This window comes from Nyctibius grandis, chromosome 2 (assembly GCF_013368605.1).
Source record: "Nyctibius grandis isolate bNycGra1 chromosome 2, bNycGra1.pri, whole genome shotgun sequence".
NCBI lineage: Eukaryota > Metazoa > Chordata > Aves > Nyctibiiformes > Nyctibiidae > Nyctibius > Nyctibius grandis.
Genome location: NC_090659.1, coordinates 98,696,554 through 98,714,777, shown reverse-complemented (window position 1 = coordinate 98,714,777; position 18,224 = coordinate 98,696,554). Strand labels below are relative to the sequence as shown.

Here is an 18,224-nt window from a genome sequence, read left to right as displayed (position 1 = left end):
GATATTTCAGGTTTCCTTTTTTTCTGCCAGAAGGCCTCATACATTGTGACAAGTCTGTAAACTTAGATAATATTTTATTACCAACCCTCATTAACGTTTTAGCAGATGAATCGAAAGGGGAAATAATTTTACCTCCTGCAGTTCTGGGGTGAAGATGTGAGAGATGTGGATCCTGGCACTGACATAAAGGACAATTAAAATGCTTCTGTCAGTACAATATGTGACGTGTATCCTCCATTCAGAAAACAGCTGGTAAATTGACAGGCTAAAGTGGTAGTCTTCTAAGGAAAGTACGCCTCTGTAATCATGTTAATGGACTCTGTCAGTCACCCCATTGTGACTTTTGAATTTGTTGGGTTGTTCCAGCTGGATGTTAACAGGAAGGAATATTAGAGATACTAAATTCCTGCAAGTTTCCTAAAAGAAATGGATGATTGAGATCTGAAGAAAATTCTGGAAAGTGAGCTCAACAATATTAATGGATACTTAAGAACTCATACAAAAAGAGGATATGACGAGTGTATCATCCTCTTAAATAGCTTTGATGATCATTCATAACATTAAAAAGAGAGGAAATGCAATCATGATGCACATAGCTGTGTAGAAATCAGATTTAATAAATTTCACTGCTCACAGAACAATTTGACAAGGGATGTCCTGTAACAAGAGTAAAGTTGATGGTAGAGTGTTGAGGGCCATACATGAGCAAGCTTCTTGATAGTGGCATGTTTCTGTTGTTTTGTTTTAAAATTTTCATAGGGTTTTCCCATGGCTGAAGGTTTGGAAAGCCATTAATTTTTAAGATTATTAGGTATGATTGCATGTTTGACTCTCAAAGACTAATGTTCACTTTGAAAAAGTCTTTTGAATTCTACTCTTCCTTACACACAACTTATTTAAGAGGTATCTCCACACGTGAGATCCAAGTAACAGCATTTCAGCACAGTGGCTCACAGACAAGGAAGAACTCTAGAATGGCTCTTTGAAAATATTTTTCAGTGGACCACTTTGCAGTGTTGGATTGCCTGGTAGATTGTGTCCATCAGGAACTGCTGTGCCTTTGACAAAGTTTCTTTCAACAACAGGGCTCTGCTGGTCTTGTTCCTAAAATCTTTCCTGGGTTTCTGCATTGAACACTGTCAGAGAGAAGATATGTTGTAGATGAACCTAAAAGATGGGATTTATCTCTGGATTTAAATACCTAATTCTAGGGTCTCTATGTGAATTAGATTTTTAAGCTTTTGTTATACACAGTGCAAATCTAGGGCTCATCTCAGTTGCCCCCATGCAGGTGTCTAGTGCTATTTCAGATACCTCCAGGTGTCCTGTGTGACCTCCAGTCACCACTCTACACAGGCATAGGTCTCACACAGGTCCTGTGTTATAACTGCCAGGCCCACACATGTCTCATAGACATACTAGGATGCCTCACATTTCACTTAGCTACTACATGTGAGCTTCCGAGCTGGGCCCCTGGTTGATGTAGTCAGTAGAGTCCAGAGAACTATTTTTCTTAGCCTACAGTAGACACTTGTGTTTGGTCAGCAGACCATCTAGCTCTTCACTGACCTTATTGGGAGCTCAGATATATGGCTCATATGTGAGCACTAAAGGAGTGATTCAGGTACCTAGACATAGTCATTTAGTACCGTTCAAGATACCCTAGAGCATCAGAGGTCTACACAGACATAACAAAAGACCTACTGGAGAGTCTCACCCCTTTGCAGTGCAGGTGGAAGACAGGCAGGTTGCTCTGACGCAGGACACATCTCAGCACAGACCCCTGGCTCTACTGGTACATTGCATTCAGCTTCAGGCATCTGAATTGGGAGCTGATTCCCACCCCTTACATACGTGTATCTGTATACATATATTTATATATAGCACAGATCTTCTCAATCTGTTTTATCAAGGGCAAAACCATTAATTGTCCCTTGAGAGGCTGCTCTAGGCAGAGAAGATACTGGTTTGTTTATATTGCTCCTTTAATGTTTATATATTTGTTATCTTCATAAATTAAATTGCATAGCCAAATGTAAAGATAATTGGCTATCAGGATTTCTAGACCTCAGAAGAAAAGACTACCTCAATTAAAAGAGGTTCTATTTGTTGAACCTCTCAGTCTTAATAGATTTATACTACTGGCCTCAGATCTGATTCTTAACCTGTTTCCAAGCACTGAAAGGCTGTTAAAATCTTTAGTTTCAACTATCTGTGTAGTTGCTGAGTTGTCAGGAAGTCAAAGCAGGTAGGTTTGGCAAAAAGGATTCCAGGCATGGAGGGTTATGGAGATCATAGTACAGGACCGCTAATTGTAGAAGGCAGAGATTTTGGACATTTTTTTTTTCGTTTGTATGCTGTTGCTATTCTGATTGTAAACTTGGATGAGTGCTGTAAAGTGGGGCTCAATAAATATAAAAAGAAGTGAAAGTAAAGCAGCACTGAAAATGTGAGCTCTTGAGAAGAAATATGACTTTTCCACAGACCTCATTTTTGCATTAACCTTCTAAAGATTTTGATTTATTTTAGATTTTCAGATTTTTATTGCTAATCTGCACTCATGTCCTCATGGTAAAAAAGTGCAGCATGAGCTGAAAACAAGTGTGAAAAAGCCAGCAAGGAATGACAGAAAAGGACTTAATCATTCCAAATCCGTAACACTTAAAGTTTGGGTAGAAGTTTGTTTCACCAATTGTCTTTGAAATGATGATAAACCTGTATTTATCATCAACGTTTTCTGAACTTCTGCAAACTGCTAAAATGGAGGCTTAGATTCACAGCTGGTATAAGTCATCATCAATAACACTACCTGCCAGGAATCTATCCATAAGGATAATCCTAGTCAGGTTTGTTTTTTTTTTTTATGTTGCCAAGAAAAAAATGGCTCATCATTTTGTACAGGTCAAGAAACTACCACATTCCCCCATATTTTGGCATGCTTCTTTTGCCACTGCTTCAACTTTGGAATGTTATGAATTAGCATTTGTTACAAGGTGATGGGTGCATATTGTAGAATACATTGCCTACCTCAATACTGAAATTGCTAGCAGCTCTATTTATGGCACCGGCATACCAACTTCTGGAGTCTTTCTTTAGTAATTGTCACAGGTTTTTCTACACAGCCACCCACCCTACCTCTGATGCATACAAACACAGACAATTCAGGTTAATTGCCAAGACGTAATAACACTCACGTGCATCTTTTTTTCAATTTGAAAATAGTCAGCATCCCTCTAAAATGTAAAAGAACAGTAATTTTGTAAATCTATATCACCATCTTGTACGCAGTTAGTCATCTCCACCTTTATGGTACACCTCTCCTTAAGAGCTACATGTTGTTTTCATGTGCTCAAATGATTACGTGAAAGACTGAACATGTGGATAGGCTACTATATCTATTTCATCAATAAACTGAAGTATCCCCTACACGGCCTTTTGCATTCATATCTGTCTACCAATATTTTAAAACCTGTGAGAAAATTCTAATTAATCAGATGCCACTGGGGAAAAAAAATACTCAGCTACCCACTCAGGCAGCTGGGAGTGGGAAGAACCAACTTCATGCCCTCACATTCTACTTCAAGTCTGTGTATTTCAAGCCCGACAAAATAGCTTTGCATTGCCTCCTCCATACTCATTACTAGCTAGACTGTCATTAATCAGATCATTCAAAAAAGGCACTTAGTTCATGAACTTCTGTGGGAGACATTTTCAAAACAAAAATGATGCTTTAATCTCAACAGACAAAAAGCATTACACAAGTGATTGTGACTGATATTTTCCAAAGTTACTGGAGAAAGAGTTTTAGATAAGGAAAACTACAAGGCATCATGCAGTGCTCATAAAATCTTTCTCTTTCTTTCTGTCCCTGCTTTACCAATATAAGTCCCAGTTCTGTAACTGGGTGAAAAATTAGAAATAACATCCTAAAACAACAGGTCCGACATCTCTGTAGTTAAAGTCTATTGCAGGTGTGCTAGGCCTAAAACCTGTATATATTCCCCTGGTCCTCTCCATGATGACACACACTGTTACCAGGAGGAGGTACAACTCCAACATAACAGCTGCAGGAAGCAGGCCTGAGGCTGTGAGATATGTGGTGAGGGGATTAATGAGGTATGGTAGTTGTAGTTAATAGGCTGCTGATGGGGGTGACAGGCTATCAGGCAGAGGCCAGATGGCCCTTACTGCTGTATCAGCTGGATGGAAGACGGAGTGATACTAACATATCACGGTTCTGTTCCACCCTTGCCCAAGACCCACAGCCTGACTGAAGGTAATTGACACTCTCCTTATCCTTCATTTACATATGAAAAAATACACCAAAATGAGAAGGTGGCTGCCCACCCCCCCACACTATAATGGCATCAACAGGTAATTTCATTACTGTCTCACCTCCGCTTCCCCCAGAAGTATAAATTTGGCATTTGAAATCCTCCATGGCAGAGGACGAGAATACGACCACACTTCCTGGACAAGTCAACAGGCTTGCTCCTCTCTCCTCCCCAAATCCTCTTTAGTAAGATTTGCGCCTCTGACTACGTCAGATGATACCCGGGTAGAACTAAGATAATTAGCGCTAATGCAGTAAGTGCATTTATCAATGGCAACTCCGAATCTTTATTTCTGTTGCTTCAATAAACCGCACCATCTGTGAATCTGTAATCATCAATGTTCTTATTGAATGCCATCGGATTTACAGTGTCGAATTGGTTATAACCTGAGATTAAGCCTAGCCGCACCCAGCCCCTCTGATCTCTGAGGACTAGCTGGAACACAAGGGGGTTTATTCTCTGCCAAATTTCTGTACTCTTAACACAACAGCAGCTTCTCCATGAACGCTATTGGGTTGTGGGACAACGCAGGGCAGGGAAAATTATATCATCCCACAAGGATGGACCAAAGCTGACTGAATGCTCTGCACGTACTAAGAGGAGCTTGATTGAGACTGAAGTTGGGCTACGAGCGCAGCTCCAGAGAAGAGCACTGGCTTCATCTCAGGACCCTGGGACTCCTCAAAAGGCAATTTCAAGAAGTACAAAGATACTAAGAGACATGAAAGGGTGATGAGGACACATGTGGGGAGTTTCTTAGGGGATAGGAGCTCTGTCAGAAGTGCAGAATCTAGGCTGCCAGCATCTCAGGAATGGAAAATGACTCTTTAGGCACTGTGCTGCTTTCATGCCACTTCCTGACTTTTCACCTTTAGACTTCTTATCTGTTTCTGGGAATGCTGCCAGACTGAAGGCACTTTGCCTGCAAAACCGTCTAGCCTTGCTGTCTATGTCCCTTCCCAGATACTTTAGGCAAGTGCCTGAAGATCCACGTAGCAGCCTGCCCCAGTGGCCTAGAAACTATACTGTACAACATCCTTGCCACATCCTCACACAGGACCATTTCCTCCTCCTGGCTCTTCTCCTACATCCTTTCATTCTCTCCAAAACTACATGGCAACACTGCTAAAAAAAATCAGATGCTGAGACACATTTTGGCATAAGATCAATCATTGTTTGTTCTGACGAGAATTGCATGCAGTAGATTCAAGTGAAAGACAGCTTGTATTGTCAACACCTCCTATTCTCTTCTGCCTTCCCCCACTCTAAATAATTATCAGCTAAATGCACCAAGATGTATAAAATATTACTTTAGCTTGTGACAGTAAAATAATGCCCCCTCACTCCCCATCTCCCCAAAGGCCCAGGATAGAAAGCTTTCCTCCTGATCCAACTGGATAACTCTTCCTGTGCAGGAGTTCACAGTGGCTACTAATACACTGAGTAGCACATAAATGCCAGAGGAAGCTCTGAGGTGCTGGTCTGCCTATCATCCAGATCAGGGGGCTGGCCAGACGTCCCTGTAGCTTTCTGCTAGTTCTTTCAACACCTAGATGTGGGATGATGTACTGGTGTCTCCCTGGGAGAAGATGCTGCCACCACATGACCTGGGGACCCGGGAACTCCAAAATGTCCTGGATCCTCTTTTTCACACGTGGCTAAAATGTCCATGGCAAGCACTGTGCATGTGGCGTACAGCAGCATTAGGATATGTTTGGCTGGGTTAGATTCCTGGATTCATATCTGGTGTGCAAAGTATCAGAGCTGCCACCTTCTTACATACCACTTCTCATCTCACCCATCTCTTCCAGATGCTATTTTCCTTATAATATAAAAACATCACAGCTTGCTGTCCTCACCCCCTACATCAAACTTTTCATCTCTGTCATTTCGATCCTTTTCCACCAGAGATAAAGGTTAAAATGTGCCATCCCTTTTACCCAGCTGCTCAGGAATATTCCAGTTGTAAAGTCTACCATGACCAGAGAGGCTGCTAAAGAGGCCCTTAAATATTGATGAAGAAGAGTTGCTCACCACCTGTCTGGAGAGAAAATGGTAACTGTCCTTATGATCTTCTTGAGAGAGTCTCAGAACCTGGTAGTGAAACCAAAAACATGAATCCATAGCTCTGAGTGCAACCCAAATGGTCGCTAACCAAGTCTGTAAAAGCATGGGAATTATGGGGAGAATTGAGGCGGTGGAAGAGGATTCTGCAAAGCAAATATATCTTGCTTGGAGGTGGGTGGACATTTCCAGGTCCACTGTAACCAGGTGGCATTGACAGTCCCTGCTGTGATCATCTCCGTCTTAGCATCATAGTGTCACAGAATGATTTGGGTTGGAAAGGACCTTCAAAGATCATCTAGTGACAATATCACAGAATCACAGAATCGTTTTGGTTGGAAAGGACCTTCAAGATCATCGAATCCAACCATTAACCTAACACTACCAAGTCAACCACTAAACAATATCCCTAAGCACCACATCTACATGTCTTTTAAATACCTCCAGGGATGGTGCCTCCACCACTTCCCTGGGCAGTCTGTTCCAATGCTTGATAACCCTGTCCGTGAAGAAATTTTTCCTAATATCCCATCTAAACTTCCCCTGGCGCAACTTGAGGCCGTTTCCTCTTGTCCTATTGCTTGTTACCTGGGAGAAGAGACTAGCACCCTCCTCGCTACAACTTCCTTTCAGGTACTTGTAGACAGCAATAAGGTCTCCCCTGAGCCTCCTTTTCTCCAGGCTAAACAAACCCACTTCCCTCACTGCTCCTCATAAGACTTGTTCTCTAACCCCATCTTAACTAACTTCTAGCCTTGAAAAGGCTAGAATTTCTATTCATGAAGGTACTGAGATGCTAATTCAGGTATTAGTATCTTCTACCACTTCCTAACCACATCCTAGACTCTTTTACTCTGTCTCTGGTACCCATATGCAATAGGCTTTTCACCAAGGAATATGCTGCATGCCTTTCAGACCTTCAGAAATGTCTGCCTCTACCTTTTAAGTTTCAGATCTTTGGGTTTTGTCTGTTTTAATAAATACTTTTTTTTTTCCCAATATTTAGTCAATGCATTGAACTTTCTTGGGTCTTTGAGACACTGCCAGGAAAATGCATGAAAACCGATGAAATCAAACTGTCTATGCCATGGACGAGTATTTTTTGAGGCCAACAACGTCCGAAGTCCACATTGAAGAAGATGAGGCCTGGCTTCCTGGTTTGACTTTGATTGGCAGGGACTGTGACTGAGTCTCTGGGGGTGAGTATGCAGCAGAAACATAGGTTGCAAGTATGAGATGGAGAAATTCAACATGTATAACATTTCTTAGTACAAGACAGGGATTTTTCATAAAGTAGTTTATGATGTGACTTTACTGGTTGTCCCAGGAGAGCGAACAAGCTATGAAAGGTGGAGGAGATGGGTATGGTCTCTTTTCAGCTTCCTACTTCCAGCCCTGTGCCATCAATTTCTTCTTTTCTCTGCATGTGGTGTGACAGCACAGCACACAAAGAAAGAAGAGTCAAGCTGATCCCAAAGACCTTCCGCCTCCCCTTCAGGAAATGAAATGCACACTTCACAGCATTCTTGCAGAGATGGAGTTAATTGAAGCAATTCTTACAAAGCTTTCCTAAGCCAGGGCATCAGGAAGTTGGCACTGACTCTTATGCATTGACTGTTCTGCTAATGTTGAGCAAACAAGAGATGAGAAAAATTTCAATATCATGTGTCTTGCTGGGACACCCTGGAAATGCAGAGGTGATGTACAAGGAACTGATACTTTACAGGCAGAAAGATCTTTCCGTTAATAGAGAGACCTGTCTGGATAGTGGACAGGAGGCAGGGATAGAAGTCTGACTGGACACCAGCACCTCTGGGGAAGACAGTGTAATGGTGACATTTGATGTGTGTATCCAAAGCACTCACAGACTGAGTAATCTGCTATATAGGAGATTTACCTTCCAAACTGCCTTGCTGGCTACTAACTTTTTGGTTCCAGACTGACTGGAGGAAAGCTGCAGGGGCTGGAGTCTGCCAGCTTCCACTTTCTTACCATCACCCTCCCTCTGTGCCCAGCAGCGTTGTCACATTAATTGACTTCCGCACCATAGAAGGAGTGAACCAGGGACATATCACTGTGATCACTTCCCTCCCTGTCCTAAAGTTCTCTCTCCCCTAGCAATTCCCTTATGTTTGCAAATGCCAGTCTGGCATTAGCACGGTATTTCTTTCAGACATCTGCAGAAACCTGTCCCTAGGGTGTCCACCTATAAAAATACCTACAGTATCACTAAATCGACATCTAATAGTGAACAGGGGGGTGTAAAAGCACTACCATGTCCTTTTGCTAGCCAGGCAATGCCTGTAAACATTACATCAGGTTCCCATGCCCTAAATCTAGACTGTCAGCTAATAAAATGCTACACAGGTTCAAGTTTAATTAAGTGAGACTTCAGCTTCACTGATGTGCTTTGCAGCATCCTTAGAAGACAGCTACACCTCTGCTTCAATATTCCCTAAATATACATGCATATCTAGGTGGTCAACCACCCAGCTAGAGATCGATGCCTGGGTTCCTCAAGCAGTAGAGCACGTTGTGATTCAGATAAAGGTATTCTACTCATTTTTTTATGCTACCTAACCCCCACCCCATCTGTGGATGCTGCATGTAATTTAACAAGATAAAAACGTTTTCTGCAGATACTAAATTTTAAAGAACAGCTTTTTTTCCCTCTTAATTTGGCATTCAACTATCCATCAGGGTAAGCAACGAGTGACTTGGCAGATAATTCAGGACATATGGCTCTGAAGAACTGGTAATTTAAAAGTACTTGGACAAGTCTCCTCAGCTCATTCACCTTAATTTGTGTTATTCTCTTTAACGTGTGCTCTAGCAGCTGGTACAGTTAAAAAAATATAGAAAATATAATGCAAGTGACAAAATAACTTCTTCCTTAGTTGTATTAATGTATACCACAAAAACATCACTCACAGAGTAACAGGAGTCAAATAAAATTCAAAGCTGTTAAGCATAGATTCCTCATCTGTAGTCACCAGGTGGCACTAGATGTATCTCCTAATTTTGAAGATATTGGTTGGAAAACTTTTCCAGAAATGCAAAAATGTATTATTTTAACTAAACGTATTGATTCTTGGTCAGAATTAACATCTTTTTACATTTTTCCCCTTTTCTTTTTAAACATGTAAATGCTTAAAGTATTAAATTTTGGAGAAAAATCAGTTCTTTCAAAAGATACATTTCAGCTGTCCTTAAGAATTGTAGCTTTCTGTTGACACAAAAGGACATTTTTTTTCTGGCTCTCTGACATAGTCAATGAACTCCTGAATTATATAGGAAATCTTATGCTTAAAAATTCTTTCATTTTACAAATATAATTACAATATTGTATGAGGATGAAGCTGAAATTAGCTATGCATCATACATAGTATACTATCTCTTTAATATAAAAAAATAGCGAGAGCTAATTCCTTTTACTTATAAATCATGAGTCAGTTTTTTTCTGCATTTGAATACTCATAACTTTTATCACTAATAAAAGACTGGGGAATCTAAACTGTTTATTGAGCTTGGCAGTATTTAGTACATGCATTTTTCTTATTCATTATAATCTGTCTCCTCAGTGAATAAATTTTCATCAGGGGCAAAAAAAAAAACAGCAAAAGGGTGAAATCTTGACCTCACTGAATCAATGGCAAAACTCCCACTAACTTCAAGGGGCCAGGGTTTTACCACACATGACCAGCTTTACACAAAGAAGAAAAAACAAACAGGCAAAAATATCATGTTATTAAAAGCACAGAGTCTGAAAATGAATCATAATCTAAACAGTATGGCAAATGTTTACAAATAAAAGTAATCCAAAAAAGTCAAGTTGTAGTTTGAAATAGTTTCAAAAGGAACTTGATTTTCCAGGGAAAAAGCTCTATCTTTCTGTCTAAACACTGAAACTATACATTTTAGTATATAATTCTAACCATCCAGATTTCATATCTTTAGCCTATTGTAATGCTTTTTCAGCACACAGGTACTTTTTATTATATTAAATATGCACAGTTGTATCTGCTTCATTGCAGCATTACTGCAAAAATGTAATATACATTTACATTCTCTTCAGCATGAACTGTTCCTAAAAATGAACCAATCTGATTATCTACACATACAACAACCATAGAAGCTTAATGGTTGTTGGGGTCTCCAGTGCAAACAACAGCATGAATAATCTATTTCACAGAATCACAGAATCACAGAATATTAGGGATTGGAAGGGACCTCGAAAGATCATCTAGTCCAATCCCCCTGCTGGAGCAGGATTGCCTAGACCATATCACACAGGAACGCGTCCAGGCGGGTTTTGAATGTCTCCAGAGAAGGAGACTCCACAACCTCTCTGGGCAGCCTGTTCCAGTGTTCGGTCACCCTCACCGTAAAGAAGTTTTTCCTCATATTTATGTGGAACCTCCTGTGTTCCAGCTTGTACCCATTGCCCCTTGTCCTGTCAAGGGATGTCACTGAGAAGAGCCTGGCTCCATCCTCATGACACTTGCCCTTTACATATTTATAAACATTAATGAGGTCACCCCTCAGTCTCCTCTTCTCTAAGCTAAAGAGACCCAGCTCCCTCAGCCTCTCCTCATAAGGGAGATGTTCCACTCCCTTAATCATCTTCGTGGCTCTGCGCTGGACTCTCTCTAGCAGTTCCCTGTCCTTCTTGAACTGAGGGGCCCAGAACTGGACACAATACTCCAGATGCGGCCTCACCAGGGCAGAGTAGAGGGGGAGGAGAACCTCTCTCGACCTGCTAACCACACCCCTTCTAATACACCCCAGGATGCCATTGGCCTTCTTGGCCACAAGGGCACACTGCTGGCTCATGGTCATCCTGCTGTCCACTAGGACCCCCAGGTCCCTTTCCCCTACGCTGCTCTCCAACAGGTCTGCCCCCAACTTGTACTGGTACATGGGGTTGTTCTTGCCCAGATGCAGGACTCTACACTTGCCCTTGTTATATTTCATTAAATTTCTCCCCGCCCAACTCTCCAGCCTGTCCAGGTCTCTCTGAATGGCTGCGCAGCCTTCCGGTGTGTCAGCCACTCCTCCCAGTTTTGTGTCATCAGTGAACTTGCTGACAGTGCACTCTATTCCCTCATTCAAGTCATTAATGAATATATTGAATAGAACTGGTCCCAGTACCGACCCTTGAGGGACTCCGCTAGACACAGGCCTCCAGCTGGACTCTGTCCCATTGACCACCACTCTCTGGCTTCTTTCCTTCAGCCACTTCACAATCCACCTCACTACCCGATCATCCAGACCACACTTCCTCAGTTTAGCTGCGAGGATGCTGTGGGAGACCGTGTCAAACGCTTTACTGAAATTGAGATAGACCACATCCACAGCTTTACCATCATCTAGTCACCGGGTTACATCCTCATAAAAGGCTATCAACTTGGTTGAGCATGACTTCCCGTTGGTGAAGCCATGCTGAGTGCCCCTAATGATCCCCCTATCCTTGATGTGCCTAGAAACAGCACCAAGAACAAGTTGTTTAAAGACCATTTTTTGCAAGCACTGGCTTGCAAACAATATTTGTGTTTGCAACGGGCAAGCCTAGCCTTGTACAGACACAAAAGGAGATGTCTCTTTTCAAATGATTCATGATTATTCTTCATGCTTTACAGTAACGCGAAAACCCTCAGCAAGTGCAACTAGGGAAACCAAGGAAGAGCAGGAGAAGCAGCACTCTTCATGCCAGCCAGCAGTGGAGTCTGGCACCGAAACAACACACTTAAGCTTCAGCCCAGAGAGCTAACCTCTAGTTTGGAGCAAAGCAGTCTGTGGCTAATCTAACACTGTAGTATACACCCAAAATGTAAGCCTATCTTTCATCTGCTATAGCATGAAGCTCACCTAAAATAAGTTTCACTATTTGTATTCAAGTGTTTCCATTACAGTAGCCGTGGCACATACCAAAAAGTCGTCCTGAAAGTCTAAAGAACAGCCTGAAATTTAGGCACCTAGTGTAAGGTAAATTTGTAGACTCTCTCTCTACCCAGTCCAAAAAGTAGTTTATGCCTTCTTAACACAAGTAATTCAGAAAGACAGCATGAGTTGTTCTCCAGGGATCTCCATTTTTCTCCATCGGTAAGGGGAGCCCCGGCAGCCAGAACAGAGATGAGACAAGGCTTTGGATGGCTACCATCAAGCGATAGGAACTCCGCCCTGCAAATGGCAACTTCCACTATAGATGCTGGAGAATTTAACTGGCTTGGCAAAGGACCATGCACTGAGTCTTTCGGGTCCTGGTACATTGCATTGAGAAATTCCCATGCATTGCATTCTCATCTGCACTATCAGTTGAGAAACAATGAAACGAGCCAAACATGAAGTGAATCTAACTTTCTTCCTTTTCTCTGACATACCTCTGTTGTCATTATAAAGGAGCTCTGCTTTTACTGTCTAGAAGAGAAGGCAGACAAACACATTTGTACAAAGACCTACTATATTTCTTTCTTTCCATAACAACAAAAGCATATAATTCATGTTATTTTAACAGCAAAAATTATACTCTTTATCTATTATCTGCAATTCTATCCATAGCCGTTACATTATACTGTAATTAAAGTATATTGTATGCATTATCTGTGAGAGGGCTGTAATCCTTTCAATGTACTATTCATTGAAATACATTAATACTGTACCTATAATAGATGAAAATATAATACAATATTTTTAAGATTTTTCTTCCTGGAAGAGTCTTAGGAATATCAGAATTTATGGGCTATGTTATTCTGTCTCCACCAGTTTCTTAAAATCAGAAGGATATACAAGAGGCTAGCTACCTCCCAGAGATGTCTCAAGGCAGTGCAAGGGGAAGCAGAGCAGGTATCACATTTGTCATCAATGAGACTGTATGTAATGATTTTTTTCCTTTGAGAAAAGACAGGGAGAAAGGGAGAGGAGTTTGTACATTTTACGTGTACTTTTTAGGATGGACGACTACTGGAGACAGGGCTGAATTTCTGATCAATTGGGTCATGTCTCCCAGTGTTGCCTTGCTGAGTTGGGAGATGGTGATCTCCACATGGAGAGACTGAAACCTTCATTGACTTTAAAGGGAGTTCCATAATTAATTCCAATGGACCACATCTTACCACTACCATCCTCTTTGTAATGATATGCATCTTTGAATGATTAAGGATTTCCCACAAATAATTGCAGGAATAATGTTACCATGTCAGAGGTCTCACAAACAAAACCTAACTGTTTTATCAACTTCCAGAGTTTCCTGAGTGAGTTTATAATGGACGCAAAGCTCTGATTTGAAAAAGTTTGACTTTTCTTACTGCATAGTCATCCAAGAAGGCGATTTTGTGTGTGAACAGTTAAATGTGATCCCAATTCTGGCTTTATATAGAAGGCAGTTAACAATTCACTCTGCTATAAGTGGAAAACCTTCTTACCCAGGCTGGGGGTAAGAAGGATGCAGGATGTTTTTATCCTTTGTTATCGGAAGCTAGATCTCATGTGACAACTACATTAAACTGATAGGCCTTGTGGACCTGTGCAGATTTGACTAAATGCCAGAGATGACCTTGACAGGCTTGAGAAGTGGGCACCATGTGAATCTCATGAAGTTCAACAAGGCCAAGTGAAAGGCCCTGGGCCTGGATTGGGGCAGTCTCCAATATCAATACAGACTGGGCGATGAAGGGATTGAGTGAAGCCCTACCAAGAAGGACCTGAGGATACTGGTGGATGGAAAATTGGACATAAGCTGGCAATGTGTGCTCACAGCCCAGAAAGCCAACTGGGCTGCAAAACAAGAAGCGTGCCAGTAGGTTGAGGGAAGTGATTCTGCCCCTCTACTCTGCTCTTGCAAGACCCCACCTGGAGTACTGCAGCCAGCTCTGGGGTCCCCAGCACAAGAAAGGCATGGAGCTGTTGGAGTGAGTCCAGAGGAGGGCCACAAAAATGGTCAGAGAGCTGAAACACCTCTCCTATGAGGAAAGGCTGAGAGAGTTGGGGTTGTTCAGCCTGGAGAAGAAAAGACTCTGGGTAGTCCTTATGGCAGCCTCCCATTACATAGAGGGAGCTTATGAGAAAGGCAGAGAGGGACTTTTTACCAAGGCCTGCAATGACAGGACAAGGGGCAGCAGTTTTAAACTGGAAGAGGGTAGGTTTAGACTGGACATAAGAAAGACATTTTTTATGATGAGGGTGGTGAGACACTGGCACAAGTTGCCCAAAGAAGTTGTGGATGCTCCATCCCTGGAAGTGTTCAAAGCCAGGTTGGATGTGTCTTTGTGCAACCTGGTCTAGTGAATGATGTCCCTGCCCACAGCTGAGGGTTGGACTAGATGATCTTTCAATGTCCCTTCTGATCCAAACCATTCTATGATTCTATGACTCTATGATGTCTAAACACAAATTAATACAATGCACACAGCATCAAAGTCATTGATTTTCTGATTTTAAATACTTGTGTGCAAGGATGATGGTTGGTTTCATTTTTCTTTTAGCTTACTCTCTTTGCAGAATTCTTCTCTTTCATTAGAGCAGACTACAAACCTAGAGAAAATCCTGCACGTACCTGTTTCTCCCCACTGGGCTTCTTGTGGTTTAACAGCAGCTCCACGGCACCAACTACCTCCTTTCGTATGGCATGCAACAGAGCGTCTCCCACATATACATTAAAACTTAAGAGCAGCTCAATGAGCTCAAGGTTCTCATTTTCAATTGCAATAAGGAGTGCAGTTCTTCCCAGGGGATCAATGCAATTAATATTGATCTTGAAATAAATTTCTGCTTCTTCCAAAGCTGTCTTCACACTGGCATAATCTCCTTTCTCCACAGCATTCAGATAGGCTTTCTCTGAATGAGACAGTTCAGATTCTGCCCGTACAATACGAAGAGGGATACGATCTCTGTAGGGAGCATTGACACTTCTTTTGTAGTAGAACTGGGCCATATTTTATGCCATTCTAATACTTTGCTTCTGTAATATGAAAAGAAAGATTAAATCAATAATATATTTTGGGGGTACAGTGCACCAAATTAATATCTGCAATATATAAGTATTTAAAACTCATACTAAAAAGTGATGCTGAAAGAAGTACAAATGTCTCTATCAATAGAACTTGTAAGATCACCAGAAAAACGTGGAAAACAAAACATATAACCAAGTTGTTGCAACTTACCAAGTCAAAGCATACCTGTTAGCATACTATTCACTTGTATGTATTCCTTAAACCTGTGGCAAGCACAATGTGATATGATACAATGTAGTTTGCCCTAAATGCGTAGCTCCACTTCATCCTTAATTTCTTCATTAAGTTCCACTACCTAACGTTTCCCACGGTTTAAGGATATGCTCATACACAGTTGCTGTTTCTCAGTAGACTACAGGGCACTTACACCTTTTAAGCCTGACTGTAGTAGTGGTTATGTCACTTAGAGATTGGTTTAGTTGCCCATCTAAGGTACCCAGGCCTCTTTGAGATGCATTAGTTATCTCATCTACACTCCAGCATGACTTGGGTCTTTCACAAGGCCTACGCACATTTGGTACCTCCATGCAAATGTCTCTGATATCCTACACAACCTAGGCATCACTCAATGCTTGTGTGTGGACAACTAAATACAGCTCTTCTTATCTGTTTTTTTAGCTTGGGCAGAAAGAATATGTTAGAGTTGGAATAGTTATTAGCATTTACATCTTCCTAATGCTGCTGAAATACCCTGAGTTATCTGTGGCAGGTACAGATTGCACAGTTCAGTGGTGAGCTTTCCTACTAATCAATCTCATATGCTATTAGAAAAGCATTCATATAAAATGCTTTTCCAGCCAGCATTTACTAACGTATAAATTAGAATTCAGAGCCTAAAAGGAAAAACAAAATCCTTATGAGATAAATTCCCAAGGACTGGTAGATAATAATAATGGTTCTGATTCTGAACTATTCAGTTCTAAACTAGAAATAATACTGAAATATTACAACTATAAACCAATTCTAAATTCTTACATATAATAAAGCATTTAATGCCTCTGATTTCACTCTGAATACTTTGTTGAAGGACTTTGCAAAAATAATTAATTCTAACAGGAATATTTTCTCCTGGCTATATCTTCTACCTGAAAAAAAAAAAAAAGGGAAAAGAGGGAAGAGAAAAATTTTACCTCAAAGAACAAGGTACACAAAAAAATATTTCCTTCCGCAGTTCAGTTAGAGGCTGAACAGCTTATCAGTCAAAGAACTGTAACTTCTTGTCATTTTCTCAGCTGACAATGCAAGTTGGAGTAACCCACTGCTTTTTTCTCAATTTCCTTCAGTCGTTTAAAAAAAAAAAAGATCTCTGTTGAAATCCTCCTTTGGAAAAGATAATATGTATTTTCATTATTGTGAGGTTTTGATCCATCAAAAATTTCACTAAACACTGTGAGGAACATAGTAGTTCATCTGCTCCAGTCTCCTTATGCAGTGCGATGAGGTAAGTACAAAGGCTGCTACTAAGTTGTTTTCTTTGTTTTCCGGAGCAGGTCAATAGGGCTTAAAGCAGTCAGGAGAGAGCAAAGGAGACACATTTGGAAGAATTCCCCTCTAGATCCATACACAGGAGCTGAACAATTGCAAGCCTTTGCAAGCTATTTCCCAATTCTCCCTCCAAGATGGTATCTGTTTGCAGTCTGGGGTACTAGAGGTTGCAGAGTCTGTGGATTATGCTCTGTTAATTTCATTCTAAGTAAAATAAAGTACATATCTACTGCACAGTTTTGTACCCCTGGAACAGAGATATCACATTCTTATTGTTAATGCACCGTATCTTACCAGTCTGTCTTTCATTCTTGCTTTTCGAAATTGCAAGTTCAATTCAAGAAGAAAAAAAGTGTCTTGCATGTTCAGCTCCAAATTAACAAGACTTAAATGCAGATGTTCACAAGCAGGTATCCACAAGAAAGGTAGATTGTCATATTCCCATTACAGCCATGGATATTTAGGGCTCCATTCCACTGCTCACAAATTGTTACCTGGTGTTGGGGTGACAGCTGATCATCTGGATGCTGAAGGGCATCCCGCCTGACTCCAGCTGCCACTTCAGAATGACTTATGTCTCACAAGGGGTCTATTTCATATCTGTCAGGCAGATGTTGGGTTAACCCACAACAATGCACAAACATTAGTCAGTTTCTTAATATCTACAAAGAGTTCCTCAAGACTCCTGGAGAAAATTGAGTGACTGCAACTGGGAGGTTATTGCTAAAAGCTCCTCTCTCTTGAAAGCACAGCAACGAATAAACGGATCACTGCCTCCCCATTTATTGGGAGTTAAATCACCATTTACCTTGGATCAATGAAATTGGGCATCACAGAGCTGCTTATGGTAGAAGAAGAGTATAGCAATTTACATATGGGATCTGTTATGATTTCATTAGGATGATTTGGGGTTTTTTTGTTCCTTTGTTTTTATGATAAGTCTGGGGAAGGTCTATTGTAAAACCGAAGGAAAACACTTGCTGGAACATCTTGTGTTTACCTCTTCATGATTCTTGAGGGGAAACTTGGATCTAAGCTTAGTTTGTCTCTTTCAGAAGAGATACATTAAACACACATTGTCATTCTTCAAAACAGCTGTCCTCTGCTAGTATTTCTCTCTTGCCTTTACCACTTCCTGAAAATAATCAGCCATAAAATTTTGTCATAACTAAAAATATATGTTTACATACAATTAGAAAGTAGAGATTGATTGCTGACAAGCGTGCTCCTGTAAGATTATATATACATCAAAGATATGGTTCATGGGTGTTTACAAAAATAAAACATTTATTTTGATTTTACCTATGGGTAGATAGTGTCGCACGACAACTGA

General features: G+C 41.0%; 1 protein-coding gene across 1 annotated transcript in view; it reads right to left on the bottom strand.

Annotated features, from left to right (window-relative positions):
• TRPC4 (transient receptor potential cation channel subfamily C member 4) overlaps positions 1-18,224 on the bottom strand; it is a 167,242-nt gene that overhangs the window by 84,327 nt on the left and 64,691 nt on the right. Inside the window, exon 2 of the mRNA XM_068419822.1 lies at positions 14,950-15,354. Within this exon, the coding sequence (XP_068275923.1) occupies positions 14,950-15,327 (378 nt within the window). The 5' untranslated portion in view covers positions 15,328-15,354. The remainder of the gene's footprint in view (positions 1-14,949; positions 15,355-18,224) is intronic.